The following is a 20693-nucleotide window of genomic DNA, read 5'->3' as shown; positions in this document are numbered from 1 at the left end:
CTATTTTTTTTTAATTAATTAATTTATTTATTTTGGCTGCATTGGGTCTTCGCCGCCGCGCATGGGCTTTCTCTGGTTGTGGTGAGCAGGGGCTACTCTTCGTCGTCGTGTGCCGGCTTCTCGTTGCAGTGGCCTCTCTTGTTGTGGAGCACAGGCTCTAGACACACGGGCTTCAGCAGTTGCAGCACGTGGGCTCAGTAGTCGTGGCTCGTAGGCTCTAGAGCACAGGCTCAGTAGTTGTGGCACATGGGCTCAGCCGCTCCGCGGTACGTGGGATCCTCCCGGACCAGGGCTCGAACCTGTGTCCCCTGCATTGCCAGGCGGATTCCCAACCACTGTGCCACCAGGGAAGCCCCATACAACCTATTTAGTTATTGACATACTTGAGAAATTTGCAATACTGATATACAAAATATCAAATGAATGGAAAGATATTGAGAGTCTTCTTATGGTTCAAACAATGTAAGAAATCAAAATACTTTTACATGATTTGCCCCTCAAAGGTTTTTACACTAAAAGATTATAAACCTGAAAGGTGAAATTACAGCATTCTGACACTGGAAGAGAAGAAACATGGGGGCACATTAATTACTACAGACCATGCTCTACTTTTACATGCCACAGTCTCAAAACAGTACATGTGGGCACAGTGCTAAGCTCAGGAGGCACATAGAGATCCAAGGCTGTCCTCGTGGCTTACTGAGAAGAACCACAGGACTGCAGAGGAAGGAGAGGGTCAGGCTGGCTTGAAAGGCCTAGTGGATGAGTGGCAATTTGAGCCGGTGTTTGAAGTGCAGGAGAGAGTGAGCGAGCAGCAGACCTGCGATGGAGCTGGAAATGAGAAGCACGTGGGTGTTTGGTGCAGCTCTAGTGGAGGATGCATTAAGGGAGGGGAGAGGGAGACCTTCAGGAGAAAGGACAGCCAGGTGGTTGAATGCCAGGCCAAGATGTATTATTCATTCAGCTAACGGTTTTGAGTGCCTACTACGTAGCAAGTAATAAATATGATTTAGCTATATAGCTCCTGCCCTCAAAAACCTGTCTCAAAGGGAGAAAGATACAAACAGGAAATTAACAGGTAATATAATAAGTAGTCTTAACAATGCAGAATGCTGTGCACCAGAACAAGCTATAGGTAATGTGGAGATCTGAGGGATTTTAACCATGGACGTGAATGACATTTTACGAAGATTTATTGGTAGAGTGGGTTAAATCTTCTCCCTTATCTACTTGTAAAAGTTACGTCGGCATTCAACAAGTATTCATTTGATTGTAAAAGCTTAAGGTTAACAGGGATTTAAAAAAAAATTTTTTTTTCCTATTTTGTACTCCAGCCAGAACATGAAAAATTCAGAGGTGGAAAATGACAAGATTGTTCCCAAAGCAGCAGGCATACCTGAAGCTGAACAACTAATTGCACCTGGAACACCTATTCAGTTTGACATTGTACTTCCTGCTACAGAATTCCTTGATCAGAACAGAGGGAGCAGGTATGGGCTAAGGGGGTTTATCTCTGGGAGAACTGAAAATAAATTTAACGTCTCGTGTCCCTACCCACCTCCTTCTGACTTAGAGTTCAAGTGTCACGTGTCCCTTTAGCTGAAACTGTCAGGATGTTTGACTCTGGCTATTCCCCTAGGCGTATCAACCCTTTTGGTGAAACTGAGGATGAGACGTTTCCAGAAACAGAAGGTAAGTGGCTAGTTCTGTGTACTTATTCTTTCCCCGGCACAAAATGACCAGGGCCATTGAAATAAGATGTGAAGTCATGTTCTGAAGAGCTTTGACTTGAAATATGAATTGAAATTATGATCCACAGATGTGTGTTCTCTGTGCAGACTCATTAGGACACATGCAGTTAGGACCATCCTGGCATAAACACTAAGGGGAGGCTGATAGATTTCCTGCAGCTGTCGTACCATCAGCCACATCCATGCCCTTTTTGTAGCTCCTGCAGAGAAATGCTGCCAAATCTAAATTTGCTATAACATTACTGCAAAACAAAGTCCAAGAGGATAAAATCTGGGTGAGTCACAGACATGCTATTTCATTTTAGAAAACCAAAAACACAGATAACTCATTCTTAAATTTGAAGATGACATTAAAAAAAAAAAAAGGTATTTAATTTGTTCAAATTCAGATTCTGATTTTTGTTGTTTGATTTACATTCTTACAAGGTACATAAGAACATACTCAGTAGAGCTGACCAAAACCTGCTACTCCCAAGAGCTACACTTCCCAGCCAAGGCAATTAGAAGTGCGGGCAAGACCTCATTTTAACACAGCCTCTCCTTGACTGAAGCCTGAGAATGTCATTAGAATGAAATGCCACTTATTTAAATTTAAAAGTAGGACTTGAGAACTGGCATTCCTTACAGCTTTAGGTAAAAAAAGAAAAAATGATGTTAATAGGCTCTGCATCAAATCTGACTCTCTATCTAGCTGACTTCTCACACAGTCCACAGTTTAACTGTCTACATAAAAAACTTTCTAACTTGTAAAAACTAGCTTCATATGGGAGTAACCATTTACAACATATCAGTTATATTTTCCTAATAAGTTTTTTTAACCCTTATTTTTTAGGGGCAAGGATACTCATAGGGAGGACAAGTGAAGAAAAAGTAGGCTTCTTAGTTTCAAATGGTGGATAAGTGAATTACTGTTCTTACAGAAAAAAAAAAAAGATCTTCTAAACCTTCTTCATGATCTTCCAGGTGTGGCTGCTGTTATTCAGTTTGTCAGGTTACGTGCCATTATCAAGAAGCCAATACTGTCAGCTCATTAGCATCAAATAAGCTAATAGTTCTGCAATCTCCATTAGTTTATGGAACGTCATCACTGCCCTTCAGTAATAAATGATGTGCATGATTTGAATGAAACCCAACATCAGGTCTTATTTCTTCAAATACATTTTCTTCTATAAGAGGACTTTACAGCGGGCCAAAGTAATGAATGAATTTTCTATTGTCTAGTGGAAAAGCTCTTATTTTCAGAGAAAAAGTAAGATGCATACTGCCACTTACATGTAGTCAACCTAGAGTTTTCATGCTAGAAGGATGTTCATGTGGTTTTATTTTATAGATGAAGAAAAAGAGGTGCTTTTCTAGTCTAATGAATAGTTCCAAACAGACAAAATATGGACAATAGGAGATTCAGAGCTTTGGCAATTTGTGGCTTATATAAAAGCAGAGTATTCAGAAGTTTTGGTAGAAAGCCCTCCAGAAAGCAAGGCAAACCCTAGGTCTTCAGCCTGTTCTCAGACCAGCACATGTGCTTCTGGTATGCGCATCGACAGGCAGGAAGTGAAATGATCCTGAGCAGAAAATGCTCTCTTGCAGATTCTCTTTTGCAACAGATGTTTATAGTTCGGTTTTTGGGATCAATGGCAGTTAAAACAGACACCACTACTGAAGTGATTTACGAAGCGATGAGACAAGTATTGGCTGCTCGGGCTATTCATAACATCTTCCGTATGACAGAATCCCATCTGATGGTCACCAGTCAAGCTCTGAGGTACATTCAGTTTCGTTTTCAGATTTTCTTACAGCTTCAACTGATTCCCCTTTGAAAGCACGTTTAACCATCTAGAATGTTCATAGTAGAATTGTTTGATTAGATTAAGTAAAGATGCTACTCATGTTTCTGCTGTTTTTTACATTTTGGTTTTATAAGATACATTGGCTAGATGAAGTTCCCTTAAAGACAAGAGCTGATATTTTTAGCAACTGGTATCTTTAGTGGTGAGTGAATTCTACCCTGTTGGGCGTAAAGATGCCATCACTCGAGAGTTACTCTCTGTATCTCAGAGGTTGCAAGTGGAAGGGTTTTTGTTTTTTCTCTTCCATCTCTGAGAGTACTATTTATAAAAATTAAAAACTATGAAAACAGAACATGAGCCTGCCTGAGATAACTAGACCACCACAAGGAAAATCTGATTAATATTTGTTGGGCTGAAAATAAAGAAGCCAAGTCATGTTAGCTACATGATTTGTGGTTTCAAGTAATATGATCCATATGAATGATGGCAAACGACCGTCAAGCTGTGGCTGCCATGGGCATTAAGACCTGCGCTGTACAATACTGTAGCTACATGTAACACTTGAAACCTAACTCATCTGAATTGAGAAGCGTTTTAAGTGTAAAACACATACCAAACATTTAAGATCTCATACTATCCCCCCCAAAAAAAGAATGCAAAATAATTTTTAAATTAATAATACACCTAGCTGGTAATATTTTCAACCTATTAAAGTGTATTAATTTCAGCTGTTTTCACTTTTTTTGATGTGGCTGCTAGAAATTTTTAAATTACATATGAGGCTTACACTAAATTTCTGTGGGACAGCAGAGCAGCACTGCTTTAGAGCCTTATTCCTGACTTTGGCATTTATTAGCTGTATGAACTTGAGCAAGTTACTTAACCTTTGTGCCTCAGTTTCTTCAGCTATAAAATGAAAACAACCATATCCACACCCCATAGTATTGTCATGAGGAATAAGTGAGTTAATTCATGTAAAACATTTACAGCTGTGATGGGCACATACAAAGTAATAAATGATAGTTTCAAAAAGTTAACTAGCAGTTTGGCAAAAACCAGAATATAGTTTCTTCCATTTATTAAAATCAGTCCTTTTCATTTGTTATAAACCTTTTACTGAGAATGAGGTTCTTATGAGTAAAACCTTATATTTATTTAAAGGTTTTCTCTAAGTATGTCCTGGACCTTTCATAGGCATTGAAAGCTTTCATAAGCTACAAAGCTTATGATAATCTTTCTTAAAATCACCACTGAAAAGATCAGGGTAAATATATGTAAAAGCAATGTGAAAAACCATAGTACATCAAACAACACTATCCCAAAAAGTGCAAAGACAACCCACAGAATGGGAGAAAACATCTGCAAATCATTATCTAATAAAGGTATAGTACCCAGTATAAAGAACGCTCACAAATCAACAAAGAAAGAACCCAGGTAAGAAATGGAAGAATGTCTACTTGAGTTGACAGTCCTCCGAAGATATATAATTGGCCGACAAGCACATGGAAAGATGCTCAGTGTCATGAGTCACTAGGGTATGCAAATCAAATCCAGAACCACTTCACACCCACTAGGATGGCTATGGATTTTTTTTTTTTTTAAAGAAAGTAACAGGTGTTAGCAAGGATGTGGAGAAATTGGAACCCATTGCTGGTGGGCATATAACATTGTTCAGCCACTGTGGGAAATAATCTGGCAGTTCCTCTATAACTTAAACATAGAATTCCATTCCTGGGTAGATACCCAAAAGAATTGAAAACAAGTGTTCATATAATAGTACTATTCGCCGTAGCCAAAAGGTAGAAATAATCCAAATGTCCATCAAAAGATGAATAGATAAACAAAATGTGGTATATACATACAGTGGGATATTATTCGGCCTTAAAAAGGAATGAAGTACTGGTACATATTGCAACATGGATGAGCCTTTAAAACATTATGCTAATTGAAAGACAGACACAAAAAGCCACATATTGTACGATCATTTATATGAAATATCTAGAATAGGCAAATCTATAGAGACAAAGCAGATTAGTGAGAAGCTGCCAAGAGCTGAGAAGAAAGTTGAATGGGAAGTGACTGCTTTACAGGTACGAGAGTTTCCTTTTGAGGTGCTGAAGATGTTCTGGAACTAGATAGTGGTGATGGTTGTACAATGTTGTGATGTGTTAAATATCAATAATGGTAAATTTTACCATACATATCCTTGTATGGGAATTCATGTTTTGAGACAATTTAGAAGTCACACAGAAAATCAGATCTTAAGCAAATCCAGGTTACCTGATCTAGACAGCAAACTTAAAAGTTACTCACAAAATATATGAATGGTTTAAATCTTCATTTATAGAAAAATTTTACAAAATATTTAAAGTTATCCCAACTTGAGGGAAATTGTTGATGATGTAAATTTTAATTAAATTCATACTCATTTATAGGGACATAAAAATTTATTTATTTAGCTTTGTAGCTTAAAATTCCATACACATTTTCTCGTTTTCTTAACCACCTCTTTGATATATGGAGGTTCTTATCCCAATTTTACAAAGCAGTTGAGAGAAGTCAGGGTGACTTACACAAGATCATAAATAAGTAGCCAGGTTGGAATTCAGTCTTAAGCCCTCTGATTATAAAATACACCATGCTTTAACAAGTATAACTGCATACCTTTCAAATTGTAACCATTTGGGGGGGACAGCTTTATTGAGATATAACTTATATACTGTACAATTTGCCCCTTTAGAGTATTTTTTAGTATATTCAGATTTGTGCAACCATCACCACAAACAGTTTTAGAACATTTTCATCATCCCCCCGAAGAAAACCCATACCTGTTAGTAGTCATTCCCTTTTCCCCTGCAACCTGCTCAGCCCTAGCCACTAATCTTGCTGTTTCTATAGATTTGCCTATTCTGGACATTTCATTTAAACAGAATTATAACCATCTTTTTAACAGATTTTTTGCTTTCACTTATGAAACTTACAGCAAATCAATAATAATTTATATACATAATACCATGTGTTAGAAAGTAGAAATTTTTATCTATATATAAAATAGCAGTAAATTCTCTAATGCCGTTAATTTTCTCAGAGACACTGATGATGCTTAAAATGTTGTTAAAGAATTTATCTAGAACACCTTCTTAAAGTTACTCCTCCTACACCCAAACTGATTGATAGGGAATAGTTTTGTTAAAATCCCTTCACTGTTGTCTCACCTCTACCCCATGTTTAAAAAAAAAAATTGTTAAACTTAAAAGTATCCATTTATCCAGTACTTTAAGGGAAACAGACTGATAGTAAGTGCTGAGATGGAGGCTATACGGAATAAGATCCATCCACATTAATTTTCTGGAGAATTTTCTAGAGAATTATAGTGCAGCCTTTTTGGATAAGCACTAAAATACTGTGAAATTCTCTATTTGCTATAATCTTCCATTAAAGATACCCTGAGGTTTAACTACACAGGTTCAACAAAGGCAGAAATCATGGCACATGCTCCCTTTGGATCGTCACATGGAGCGATCTCACCCCGCCCTCAACTAGGTCTTATATTTTCATATTTCGAGGGGTTTTGTGTGATTTTATTCTGATCTTGTACAAACTCATCTAAGGATATAATTTTATTCAACATTTGTGATACAGTCAATCTCTTAAAATTTCAGGTTGATAGATCCTCAGACTCAAGTAACAAGGGCCAATGTAAGTACCCTCATGCATGCTAATTTTAGTGATTACTCCTTAATTCACCTTTGTAGCCACCTGAAACACGAAGTAGGCACTTAGTAAATTTTATTTGCCAAATTAAATATCACTAATAGTGTACTTTTTTCATGACTTTTGCCATGGAGAATGATCTTGTCTTTTTTAATTCCAGTTTGTTGTGTGATACTAGGTCTATTCCTATTTTTTTCTAGTTTGAACTCACCAGTGTCACCCAGTTTGCTGCTCATCAAGAAAACAAGAGACTGGTTGGCTTTGTGGTCCGCATGCCCGAATCCACAGGCGGAGAGTCCCTGAGCACATATGTTTTTGAAAGCAACTCAGAAGGCGAAAAGGTCTTGTTATTTTCTTCATCTTAAGATTCCATAATATTTCAGCCCAAACAAAGATACTTAAAGGGTTATTTTACACAACCTCCTTGGATATTTAGTTGACTATTCTTCAGGTCCCCATTGAGTAGTTTAGATAACAATACCTCCTAGTAAGGTCCCACTGAAAGGAAACTGGAGTATAATTTCCTTGTGTAAAATACATATCAACCAAAATAGAGTGAATGAAGAACTTTAATGGTGAAATATAAGTGTTTAGTAGAGCTATCCGGAAATGTTTAAAGCAGTTCCCCTCAAATTTATTCTTTTTTAAAAAATTAAAGCAAAAGTTACAATGGAGAAAATCTATTCTCAGAGAGCAAACCAAGGAAGCAGATGTCAGGAAAGTACATCTAAACTCTTCTTTAGTGTGAAAAACTGCATTCACTACTTAGAATTAATCAAAATGAATCAACCCTTCTTTCAGGAAGTATCTGTTTACCACTGTGTGTGAACGTGCAGTGGTTAAATATGGTTAAGAGAGAAAGGAAAAAAGTATCCCGGTAAGAACTTTGAACGATTTAATACCTTCAGTGTTCACTTAACCTGGATATTCTTTGTACGCACAAACCGGCAACAGGAGACCAGGACAGGTGGACGCTAGTGTTCAGAGCCCTGTGTGATGAGTCTCCTACAGCCAGGTCCTTTGTCCCCATGCTGACGTGAGCAGACAGTGACCTCGTTGTACTCTCATAATCACATTTCTTTCTGAAATTCTTTATCCTTTTCTGCCTTTGCCAAACACTACTTTTCTTGTTTTTTGCAGATATGTTATGCTATTAACTTGGGAAAAGAAATCATTGAGGTTCAGAAGGTAAGGTGCATTTTCGTGCAAGTTTAACAACAACTCAGAGGCTATCTTTACACCTAGATAGCTCTCAAAAAGAGAAATGGTGCTCACTAGGCAGGGTGGCCAAGTTTGGGATTTCCTTTTAAGCCTTCTAACTACCAGGCATTTTTGATCAGCTAGTTCCATGGTCACTGGTAACACGTAGAGTTCTTAGTAAGTATCACTGCTGCACCTCCTACTGTTTTATCAGGTTTTTTTGTTCCTGTTGTTGTTGGCTAGATTTCCTTTCTTTCAAATGAAGCTGGTACAAACCTCAGCATCTACCACACGCTCTAAGGCCTTCCTCCTCAGAGTGGTCACAGGCCCAGCAACACTGAGACGTTACCTTGGAAATGAAGACTCTCAGACCTGTCTAATCAGCAGTTTGCAATCTTTCATTTACCCAACTAATTTTTGAGATTAAATTTTGTATAAGAAAACCCCTGGAATTACAGCAGTGAACAGGGGGCTTCTGGTTCAGCACTGTCCAGTAGAACTTTCTGCAGTAATGGAAAGGATCTATTTAATATGCAGATTGAAATGTGGCTAGTGTGACTAAGGAACTGGATTTTAAATTAATGTAAATAGTAACGTGTATTGAATAGCTAGTGGGTATCACACTTGTGCAGTTCTAATCTATCAGGGAGGGGCAGACAGATCAAGGACTAAGACCAACATAATGAAAACACAGCAAGCCCTGCAAGTTTGTACTTTATGGTGTAGATCAGAGTTGGCACACTTTCTGTAAAGGGCCAGATAATAAACCTTTCTCAGCTTACTGTCTCTGCTGCCAACTACTCTACTCGGCTGTTGTTAACACGAAAGCTGCCATAGTATGTCAATGAACTGGCATGGCTATGCTCCAGTAATAAAAACGGGCGGCGAGCCAAATGGCCATAGTTTGCCAACTCTTGGTATAGAGTAAAAGGAAAAAAGGAGTTTAAAGACAAGGTCAAAGTTGTGAGGGAAGTTCCTCTCTGGACTCTTTTCAGAAAGATGATTCTGAGTTGGCTCTGTAAATGATATTTTGGCTGAGAGGTAGAAACTTGGCCTAGTTTCTGGAGGAAGTAATTCAACTGAGGGTTTCTTTAGAGATTCAAGGAGACCCACCTGAAGGCGCACACAGACGAGTCAGAAGGAATGAGGCTAGATTACAGAACATAATGACAGCCAAGCCAAAGGGGTTTTTAAGTGCATTTTAAGCATTTTCTTTTCTCCTTCTTAAACTCCCATAACTTCAGGATCCAGAAGCATTGGCTCAATTAATGCTGTCCATACCACTAACCAATGATGGAAAATATGTACTGTTAAACGATCAACCAGATGACAATGATGGAAGTCCAAGTGAAAAGAGAGGCGCAGAATCTGAAGCATAACCTTCTTGCGCCTTTGGGTGAAGAGCACCCAGGAAGGAGAGCTACCTCCTTAAGGGTTTTCAACTTCTCTGATACAGGCACACCACTTGGCTTCAGAATGCTGACAGCTGCTTGTGGAACGTACTATTGATGCCTTGATACTGAGACTTGGGAGGGAAACAGTAAGAAATGGTTGACAACATACCCATCTACAAATGTTATTTTAGGTGCTTTGTGGTAAGTCCTTTTCCTAGATTGCATTGTTCAGCGCTCAGAATGAAAGCTATGGAAAAAATGCATTGTTCACTTTATTTCAGTGTCATCTCTTTTCAGTTTCCAGTATCTTTTCAAAAAATGGTAAAAGCCTAGATTTATAATTTGATAAACACTAAATATTTCCTATTAATATAATCTATTTTTGTATTTTACTTAATGAGCTTTAAGTGCCTGTCATTCTGAAAATTGTATATTTATAATCAAGTTTGTCTCGTAATTGGACCTAACAGCATTAATGTGCAGTTAGGTGATGAGCCCTGTGCTTTGAGGCGCAAGCACTAGCAGAAGGCAGGTCTAAACATCATGCAGTAAAAAGACAAGCAGATGAGCACCACAAAAGATGTTTCGTTTTACAGTGGAACCTTAATGAACCAGCACCCAGAAGTTCATGGTCCTTTAGATACTGTTTTTAGGGGTGGATCACCATGGACAGGGTGCAGCTCTACCAATTCCTGTTTCTTCTGAGCCAGACCCTCCTTAAAGAAGGGACCAATTAACTTTAAAACTCACTTGAAGCACAGCTGGCCATGGGGCTTGGTATAAAAGTTCCAATTTCCATCCTGACACAGACGGTTCCAGGCATCCCAGCCCACTAGGAAACAAGTATAATGATCTTTAATTGGTACAGTATGTTTAATTATAACAAAGTTCAACAGAAATATCACTTTCTTTGTAATAAATTAACCTAGCAATAAAAGCTAGCAAATAAAAACTTTGTTTCTTTTGCCTTTTGTGGTTATTTTCTAGAACATCCCTGAAAAAAAACTAAAGTTGGTTCTGTACCTTTAACAGTTAATTCCCAAAAGAAAACCAGGACATCATAATGCAGTCACAGCAGAGGGGATGTACTATGCAACATGAGTGGAATAACGTGATCTCAGTGCCAAGTGTTTAAAAGGTGCTGCTCTTAAAATGGTGGATTAATGACTTTTGCAACTCAAAATTAGGTTAAAGGGTTTAACTGAGGAACCCACTTCTATAATGTGTGCACCGTCAGAGACACAGTGAGCTAGTCAAAACAGTATGAAATTATACACCATAAAATCATCAGTTCGGTGTTAACTAATGTCTTATAAATTTCTATATCGTAATCATAGTAGATCAGTAAGTTCTGACAGGCTTCAAGAGCCACAGTCCCCTGAATTCTTGCTTAGAATTGTTCAGGATGGGAGGAGAACAACATTGTTAGAAACTACAATCAATTTTTTTAATTAAAAATATTTTAATAATGTGTGGCCTATGGAAAACAAAAAGACTAAACAGAGCTACCATATGATCCAGCAATCCCACTCCTGGGTATATATCTGGAAAAGATGGAAACTAATTTTAGAAGATACATGCAGCCAGCACTATTTTCAATAGCCAAGACATGGAAACAACCCAGGTGCCATCAACAGACAACTGGCTTAAAAAGATGTGGCGTGCATATATATAAATACACACACACACACACGCACACACACACACACACAATGGAATATTATTCGGCCATAAAAAAAGGATGAAATATTGGCATTTGCAGCAACATGGGTGGACCCAGACGATATTATACTTAGTGAAGTCAGTCAGAGAAAGACAAGTATCATATGGTATCACTTACATGTGGAATCTAAAAAATAAATAAATCTATAAACAGAAAAAGACTAAGACAAGAAAACAAACTTTACCAAAGGGGAAGGCGGGTGGGGTAGACAAATTAGGAATATGGGAATGACAAATACTAGTATATATATAACTACTATATGTAAAATAGATAAGCAGCAAGGATTTACTGTATAGCACAGGGAACTATATTCAATACCTTGTAATAACCTATAATGGAAAATAATTCGAAAAAAAATCGATATATATAAATGAATCACTTTGCAGTACACCTGAAACTAGCACAATATTGTAAATCGACTGTATTACCAAAAAAAACCAAAACTGTGGCTTAACTAAGCCACAAAGCCTGCAAATCATGAAAAACCAAAAGACTGAAATCCAATACATTAAAACTAACTTCACAAAAAAACACAGAATGAAAACACAAAATTAACTGAGCATATTCAGCAAGCACGTATGACCAACAAAAATTAGTATCCAGAATATACAAAATATTCCTACAATTAGTAAGAAAAAGATAAATTGAAAGAAAAACAGAAGTCATGAAGGCATTTTACAGAATAAAAAAAAGCTCTTAAACAGAAATATGTTCAATCATATAAAAATCAAGGAAATGCAAATTAAAACCACAGAGATACTGACTACAGACTGCAGAAATTAAGCTGCTCGTAGGGATGGAACAATGAGGAATAACCTCACCTACTGTTGGGATGGGAGAACAGTTTTGCATTCTCTCCAACGACCTTGCAGGTACACCTGGCCCTACCACCTAGGAGATTCACTTGTGACACACACTGCAGAAACTCAAGACACGTACCCAGAGACATGTACAATGACGATTACAGCAGCACTATTCACAGTATCCCACATTTGGAAATAACCCACATCTTACCTACAGACTAAATACCTGTGTATTCATGTAACACAATATGAGGGAAATAAAGCTAAATAAACTGTATGGCTATATGCATCAACACTGATGAATTTAAAAAATGACAATGAATTAAAGAAGTCAGAATACATTTATATTAACTTTACAAAAACATGCGCAACACCATCATATTGTTTTTAAAAATATAGATGGTTGTAACCCCCAAGAAAAGCCCAGTGCACTGTGGTTTCCTCTGCAGTAGAAAGGGGAGCTGAGACCTAAGGAGAAACGATGGGAGCACCTAAGGTGGTAGCAATAAGCTCTTAACCCACCTGGTGGCTACACAAGCATTCTATTTTCATTCACTAAACAGTACATACATATTATATACTCTTGTACATGCATCATTTTTTTAATAAAATTTTTAAGTTTAGAAAGAGTGGGTGACTTTCAACTTAACTGAAATGTGTGTTAATGCACATTAAGGCCCTCTGAAAATAAGTGCCATGTAAATGAAAGGTGGGAGGGTGGAAAATGAGATTTTTTTTTTGAAGACTTAAGCATGCATTTTATTTTTAATAGATCTTTCTTTATTGGAGTATAATTGCTTCACAATACTGTTAGTTTCTGTTGCACAACAAAGCGAATCAGCCATATGCACACACGTCCCCGTATCTCCTCCCTCGAGCCTCCCTCCCACCCCTCTAGGTCATCACAAAGCACGGAGCTGATCTCCCTCTGCTATGCACCAGCTTCCCGCTAGCCATTCATTTTACATTTGGTAGTGTATATATGTCAGTGCTACCCTCTCACTTCGCCCCAGCTTCCCCTTCCCACTCCCCATGTCCTCAAGTCCATTCTCTACGTCTACCTCTTTATTCCTGTCCTGCCCCTAGATTCATCAGAACCTTCTTTTTAGATTCCATATGTATGTGTTAGCATACGGTATTTGTTTTTCTCTTTCTGACTGACTTCACTCTGTATGACAGACTCTAGGTCCATCCACCTCACTACAAATAACTCAATTTCGTTTCTTTTTATGGCTGAGTAATATTCCATTGTATGTATGTGCCACATCTTCTTTATCCATTCATCTGTTGGTGGACATTTAGGTTGTTTCCACGTCCTGGCTATTGTAAATAGTGCTGCACGAACATTGTGGTAGATGACTCTTTTTCAGTTATGGTTTTCTCAGGGTGTATGCCCAGTAGTGGGATTGCTGGGTCATATGGTAGTTCTATTTCTAGTTTTTTTAAGGAACCTCCAGACTGTTTTCCATAGTGGCTGTATCAATTTACATTCCCACCAACAGTGCAGGAGGGTTCCCTTTTCACCACACCCTCTCCAGCATTTATTGTTTCTAGATTTTTTGATAATGGCCATTCCGACCGACATGAGGTAATACCTCATGGTAGTTTTGATTTGCATTTCACTAGTAATAAGTGATGTTGAGCATCTTTTCATGTGCCTCTTGGCCATCTGTGTGTCTTCCTTGGTGAAATGTCTATTTAGGTCTTCTGCCCATTTTTTTAACTGGATTTTTTGGTTTTTTGATATTGAGCTCCATGAGCTGTTTGTATATTTTGGAGATTAATCCTTTGTCTATTGTTTCATTTGCAAACATTTCCTCCCATTCTGAGGGTTGTGTTTTTGTCTTGTTTATGGTTTCTTTTGCTGTACAAAAGATTTTAACTAAGTCCCATTTGTTTATTTTTGTTTTTATTTCCATTACTCTAGGAGGTGGATCAAAAAAGATCTCGCTGCAATTTATGTCAAAGAGTGTTCTTCCTATGCTTTCCTCTAATTAAGAGTTTTATAGTGTCTGGTCTTATATTTAAGTCTTTAATCCATTTGGAATTTATTTTTGTGTATGGTGTTAGGGAATGTTCTAATTTCATTCTTTTACATGTAGCTGGTCCAGTTTTCCCAGCACCACTTACTGAAGAGGCAGTTTTTTCTCCATTGTATGTTCTTGCCTCCTTTGTTGTAAACTAGGTGCCCATACGTGTGTGGGTTTATCTCTGGGCTTTCTATCCTGTACCACTGATCTATATTTCTGTTTTTGTGCCAGTACCATGCTGTCTTGATTACTGTAGCTTTGTGGTATAGTTTGAAGTCAGGGAGCCTGATTCCTCCAACTCCGTTTTTCTTTCACAAGATTGCTCTGGCGATTTGGGGTGTCTTTCGTGTTTCCATATGAATTGGAAATTTTTTTGTTCTAATTCTGTGAAGAATGCCATTGGTAGTTTGATAGGGATTGCACTGAATCTGTAGATTGCTTTGGGTAGTATAGTCATTTTCACAATATTGATTCTTCCAATCCAAGAACATGGTATATTTCTCCATCTGTTTATGTCATCTTTGATTTCTTTCATCAGCATTTTATAGTTTTCTGAGTACAAGTCTTTTGCCTCCTTAGGCAGGTTTATTCCTAGGTATTTTATTCTTTTTGTTGCAGTGGTAAATGGGAGTGTTTCCTTAATTTCTCCTTCTGATTTTTCGTTGTTGGTGTATAGGAATGCCAGATTTCTGTGCATTAATTTTGTATCCTGCAACTTTACCAAATTCATTGATTAGTTCTAGTAGTTTTCTGGTGGCATCTTTAAGATTGTCTATGTATGGTATCATGTCATCTGCAAACAGTGACAGTTCTTTTCCAATTTGCATTCCTTTTATTTTTTTCTTCTCTGATTGCTGTGGCTAGGGGACTTCCAAACCTATGTTGAATAAGAATGGTGAGAGTGGACATCCTTGTTCCTGATCTTAGTGGACATGCTTCCAGTTTTTCACCACTGAATATGATGCTTGCTGTGGGTTTGTCATATAAGGCCTTTATTATGTTTAGGTTCACTCTTTGCCCATTTTCTGGAGAGTTTTTATCATAAATGGGTATTGAATTTTGTCAAAAGCTTTTTCTGCATCTATTGAGATGATCATGTGGTTTTTATTCCTTCAGTTTGTTAATATGGTGTATCACATTGACTGATTTGCGAATATTGAAGAATCCTTGCATCCCTGGGATAAATAAGCTAGCCTCACCAATTTTCATTTCCCAGCATTGCCTTTGGTTGTTTAGCCACCTGTCAAAACTACCGTTAGGGAAGAGCAAGACCTGCCTTACATTGTCAACACTTATCTGAGCCATTTAAAAAGAAATAGTTTTTATGAGACCAATTCAAATACAGCTTATCTTCAAACTTTTCAACAGCTAATAATTATATGCCAAGTGTATTTCTGCTTGTAAGAGCAATCATAATAATAGCTAATATTTATAGTAGTTTCCTAATAAAGTGCTTTATACAAATTAAATCCTCAAACAATCTATGAGCTATATTATTACACCATTTTATGCCTGAGGAAATGAAGCACAGAAAGGTTAAGTAACCTTGTAAGCAGCAAATCAGGATTCAAATCACAGTCTGGCTCCAAAATCTACACTTCTAACCACTATGTACTATATTACTAGCACACAGAGAAAACCAGAGACAAAGCAATCTCCAAATGCTTCTCTCAATACATTAATCTTTGAAGATTATTCTGATATTCAGTAATTACATCAACTTAAAAGTGCATCTTTAATGCCTTATTACCTTTTGTACACATTCTGAAATGGTTACTGTAATACTAACTTTATATAGTTGGTGCTTCTGGGTACAGAAGTGCTAACTTTTTTTCCCTCACATTAATAACAATGAGGGCATTACCAAAGAATGTGTCAATACACACAGATCTTACCTGCACTACAGAATGTACAGTCCTTAAAGGTGGTCCCAGAATTACGACATCAGATCTGCACTGATTGGGAGATAAATTTCATCTACTTTCCTGAGTATGTCTCCACTCATAGGAACAACCGGCGCTATCCGGTAAACTAGGTGGTAAAGAAGAACCAAACTATTACAATAGAGGGAAATATCCATATACTTGTCCAAATCGACCTTTCATACAGTATATAAGAACTTCTTGTGTAAACCAAACTGTCCTTTTGCTGTCACCATCTCTGAGTTCACTGCATAGTCCTATGAGTTCACGTAATCTCTATAGACCCACTTATTCTGGATTCCTTTTTTAAAACTGAAGTCTTTGACAACCTGTTAAATTGTTCCTAACATCTAAAAACAAAAAACTGCAGCATTAAATCTCTCTTAAGAAAAGGTATACCATCAGTCTGAAACTTCTGCACCTTAAGCTGGAAGAAGAACTAAAATTATTAAAATTGGTTAAAGTCTACCTTTTACGTTTGGCCAATCCAACATAAAAGAGTAACGTGACAATGTATGTGATGGTATTGTCTCATCTTTCCCACAACCTTACAAACTTTTCTCCTCAGAAGGAGCAGCAATCAGACTTTCTGAGCAAGAACATTTTTCTCCAGCACAGTATTTAAAAGGCTTTCCTTTATTTCGATTGTTTCAGTTCAAGTCATGACTGCAAATGGCACTACAGCACTGCAAACTAATGATCCCTTCCCAGGATTAAGATTTAAAATTAAACATTCATGTGGGTTCCTTTATTTGAAAATAGCAAGCAATAGAAAGATTAAGAATATAAAAAGGGAAGAAAACAAAAGTCCACCTGGGATACACAAAGAGGAGCCAGTACCAGTTTTATACTTGAAATTTTGCCTATGTGCACGCAAGTATTTTTTTAAAGAGATTCCACACACTATTAGATAAAAGGAACTCCAAAAAGATCAATATAAGAACTACTGGGTTTAAGACATTCAATTTTGAACATAAACATCCAGAGGAAGTACATTTTTGAAATTATATTTATTAATGTTCTATTATATCAATGCATATTGTATTCTCTTAGAACTGGGGAAGAGGAAAGCCCCACGTAACGGAGATAACAAACTTGCCATCTTTTATAAAATTTAATTAGAACTGACAATGTTATGGTTAGTCCTTAATTCCTGAGAATTTGAGCATTAAGTTTTCTGTGAGTTTACAACAAATGCTCACACTGATTTTTAAACTGCAGTATGTCTGAAAAAAATGAGAATATTAACAATACATCAGCAAGGAAAACTGTCATCTAAATGTGTACATCAACTTAGGTGTAAAACACTCAAGCCCTGTTGCTCTGCACTTTTAACAGCATTTAAATATGCTCAATCTTTTCAGAGATTTTATTTCAAATAAGTAAACTTATTATACCTCATCCAGACTGCAGTGACATTGTTTTGAACTAAAGGCAAAATAATAATCTGTCACATTTTTCTCAATTGTAGGTATCCATGCAGTCAGCATGTGAACTCTATCTAGTATTGATAAAATAACTGACATGTGTGGGGATAATGACAGAGACACCTGATTCTCTTCTATTTAGAATTTCTATCTCTATTAAAGGAGATGATTTTAGGGAAGTTAGAGAAGAAAAACAGAAAAAACAATACTGTTGCTATGAAATGGTGACCAATTTGATACAATCAAATGCAAGATCATTAATATAAACATTTACAATAATGAAAATATAAATTATTAATTATGCAGCATGCTTTAGGGCCATTTCTACAGTTAGTACATATTACAAATATTAAATGCCTTTAATCCATCCATTGTACATAACTCTGTAAATCATGTTTACATAATAGACAAAAAACACTTCCTACCTATTCTGTTTCTTCTGAATTTTAACAGTGAAAGTGTTATCTTGAGCTGGGAAAGTTACCCTGACCGTGATCAATGAATACAGACAGGGCATTGTACACCCGTTCCAAAAGCTGGAAATCAAACAACAATGTTAGAATTACTTGCAGGATTTACCCAAAGAAATGCTTAATAGGCAAGTGCAATGGAAAAATCAAGTATTTCCTAAAATGATGTTAGTATTACACATAAAGTTTTAAACTTTTTTGTTTTCACTGTAAAGGTATCACTGTATTATATTAAAAGATTATAGGCCATGATTAACCATTTAACTGATATAATCTTTACAAAAATAAAGCTAACAGCTTGCCAGGAACTAAATTTACTCAAAATCTTTCTGTACCTTTTAAATCAGTAAGTGGTTTAGTTTATTAGAACTTTATTCTCACAGTGGTAATTTTTTAAAAGCCTGCACAGTGCTTAATCTGATTTCTTAGATTATACTTGGTTTAAAGAAAAAGTCTGCCCAAACCATCATCAAGACTTCAGTTCAACCTAATGTAGAAGAAACCTGAGTTTGGATGTAGAAATAAGAATTCATTCAATTTTCTCTGCTATCATACATAATGCCTTCAGCCAAAAGTAAAGCTTCAAGCAGGACTCTATGGCTTTATCTGTATTTTCTTCCCCCTTAAGTATTAAGTAAATCTTAAATTTAAAGCAGTTTTTGGAGGTTAAATGTTCTCAAAGCAATGTAAACTAGTTATAAAATATCTCACCACAGACAGCAGCAGCTCTAGTGAGCCACATGAAATTAACAATGAATCAGTTCACACTGTACAAAAAGGGTACATAACACTTATGCCTCACCTCTAGTATCAAAACCATCTTCATATATCCCTTTTATAAGAATATTGATATGTATGCTTCATGAATTTCAGGCTCAATTCCTTTTGTTTAAACATTACTGGCTGTACATAGTATATGCACTGAATTTCCAATGACTGAGACAAATATGGATCAAAGACCTATACAAATACAATTATAAACATTCATGTAGATTACAAGAGGTCTGAGGTGGCAGTTTAGGAATTTAAGTTAACCCTTCTAAAACTTCATTTCAAATAACTGTTCCCAGGCACATCTAGCCAAAGTCCAGACAAAAATCTGATTTTAAAATCTCATTCTCAACCTTTGAAAAGTAGAGCCTTCAGAAGAAGAATGGACTTAACTTTAGAGCACTGCCTTAGAGAGTTGCAGCATCTAAATATTTCCCAGAGATGTGACCCAGGAAACACTTGGTTATTAGCTTATTAACATCCATTTCATATACAATTCTGATGATTTCATGGGGGCAACGCATACCATCAGTATCATTTGACAACAGGATCTGCAGACACAGTGCTGTCGGACAGGTCTCCGTTGCTTGTTTTAGTCTCTTCTGGAAGCATGAGTGAAAATAATGGACATATTTATGTTCATTTTAAAAAGCGAATTAAGTAAATAAGGACTAAAAAAAAAAATTAAGAAGGACTATATTGCTAAATTTCAAATTAAGAAAATGCTACATCCACCAAATGTTTCTCTAATATCACAAATTACATGTAGTTTATTTACCTTAATTTTTTAGAAATCTAGGCTAAATATTGCAAATATAATTGTTTTGACTGGTTTGTAATAGTGGTAGAGAATTGTGAGAGAGCAAAACTGCATCTGAGGTGGGTTTCACACTGCACCTTCCCCCAGCTGGGCCAAGAAATTGTAGTGCTATTATTGATAGAAACATGGTTACAAATTCACATATAAAATTGTCCAGAATGAATAACTTTCCAACTGTATTTATAATTTATTTTTAAATGCAGTTTTTTATTATGACTGTGATAAAATGAATTTCTGCCTTTTGTGAAAAATGTCATATATATATATATACTTCATTAACAGAGAAAAACTAATGTTTTCAGCAACTTTGACAACATCTCTGAGCAAACTTTAGCTAAAATAGAGTCCTAAAACAGAACCACCACCCAGCATCAGGCACATGGGTGACATACATTACCCAAAACCCTAGAAAGCTCCTTAAGAACAGCAGTCCAAAGCAAGGAGCTCCACTGAGACTGAAATGTCTGTTTTGTCTTAATGCTTTAGGCCTTAAAGTAAATGGCCAATCCACCTGCAGAATATTCCTAGTTACCTAGGCTGGAGACAAGGTTCTGGCATCATGAAAGGCCTGAGCAGAACGTAAGCAATAACTCAATTTCTTCACAATTTAGATTATACTGACTCAAATTCTTCCAGATGGCTTTGCTAAGTATTATTTTTAAATGAACCCAAACATAACACATATTTTTTTATTTAATCAATATTTAGTATCTTCCAGGTAACAGCCGGCAGTCATTCTTCAAGAACACGATTATTATTCAGTCTAGATTCCAAAAATGCCTGCATATGCTAATAAGTAATACTGATGGAACATTATCAACAGGGAACAGGGTAACTGATATAAGTGGTCTACCCAAATGAATCACCTCCATTCAGTGTGA

The 20693-nt window shown here is 36.7% G+C and overlaps 2 protein-coding genes across 10 annotated transcripts in view; one reads left to right on the top strand and one right to left on the bottom strand.

Moving 5' to 3' along the window:
- The window catches only part of APPL2 (adaptor protein, phosphotyrosine interacting with PH domain and leucine zipper 2), a 52883-nt gene extending 42083 nt beyond the window's left edge, over positions 1-10800 (top strand). The window contains exons 15-21 of one of the 2 annotated variants that reach the window (XM_029204373.1): positions 1335-1490; positions 1640-1692; positions 3339-3513; positions 7201-7237; positions 7453-7593; positions 8393-8440; positions 9697-10800. In XM_029204373.1, the coding sequence (XP_029060206.1) occupies positions 1335-1490; positions 1640-1692; positions 3339-3513; positions 7201-7237; positions 7453-7593; positions 8393-8440; positions 9697-9831 (745 nt within the window). In that variant the 3' untranslated portion in view covers positions 9832-10800. The remainder of the gene's footprint in view (positions 1-1334; positions 1491-1639; positions 1693-3338; positions 3514-7200; positions 7238-7452; positions 7594-8392; positions 8441-9696) is intronic. The other variant, XM_029204374.1, reaches the window with a different exon arrangement.
- Positions 3566-20693, bottom strand: part of WASHC4 (WASH complex subunit 4) — a 67242-nt gene continuing 50114 nt past the window's right edge. The window contains exons 33-36 of one of the 8 annotated variants that reach the window (XR_003791014.1): positions 19519-19594; positions 18177-19181; positions 16298-16433; positions 3566-3584 (exon numbers count right to left, since the gene is read on the bottom strand). Coding sequence is in view for 4 of the 8 variants with exons in the window: in XM_029204369.1 (XP_029060202.1) it covers positions 19527-19594 (68 nt within the window). In the remaining 4 variants the exon portion in view is untranslated. Of the gene's footprint in view, positions 3585-15462; positions 16434-16818; positions 19595-20693 lie in introns of those variants that run through there. The other 7 variants (XR_003791013.1, XR_003791016.1, XR_003791015.1 and 4 more) reach the window with 7 other exon arrangements.

Source organism: Monodon monoceros, unplaced genomic scaffold, assembly GCF_005190385.1.
Source record: "Monodon monoceros isolate NGI ecotype Baffin Bay Population unplaced genomic scaffold, NGI_Narwhal_1 Super_Scaffold_6, whole genome shotgun sequence".
NCBI lineage: Eukaryota > Metazoa > Chordata > Mammalia > Artiodactyla > Monodontidae > Monodon > Monodon monoceros.
The sequence above is the reverse complement of the archived record's forward strand: the minus strand, read 5'-3'. Positions and strand labels throughout refer to the sequence as shown.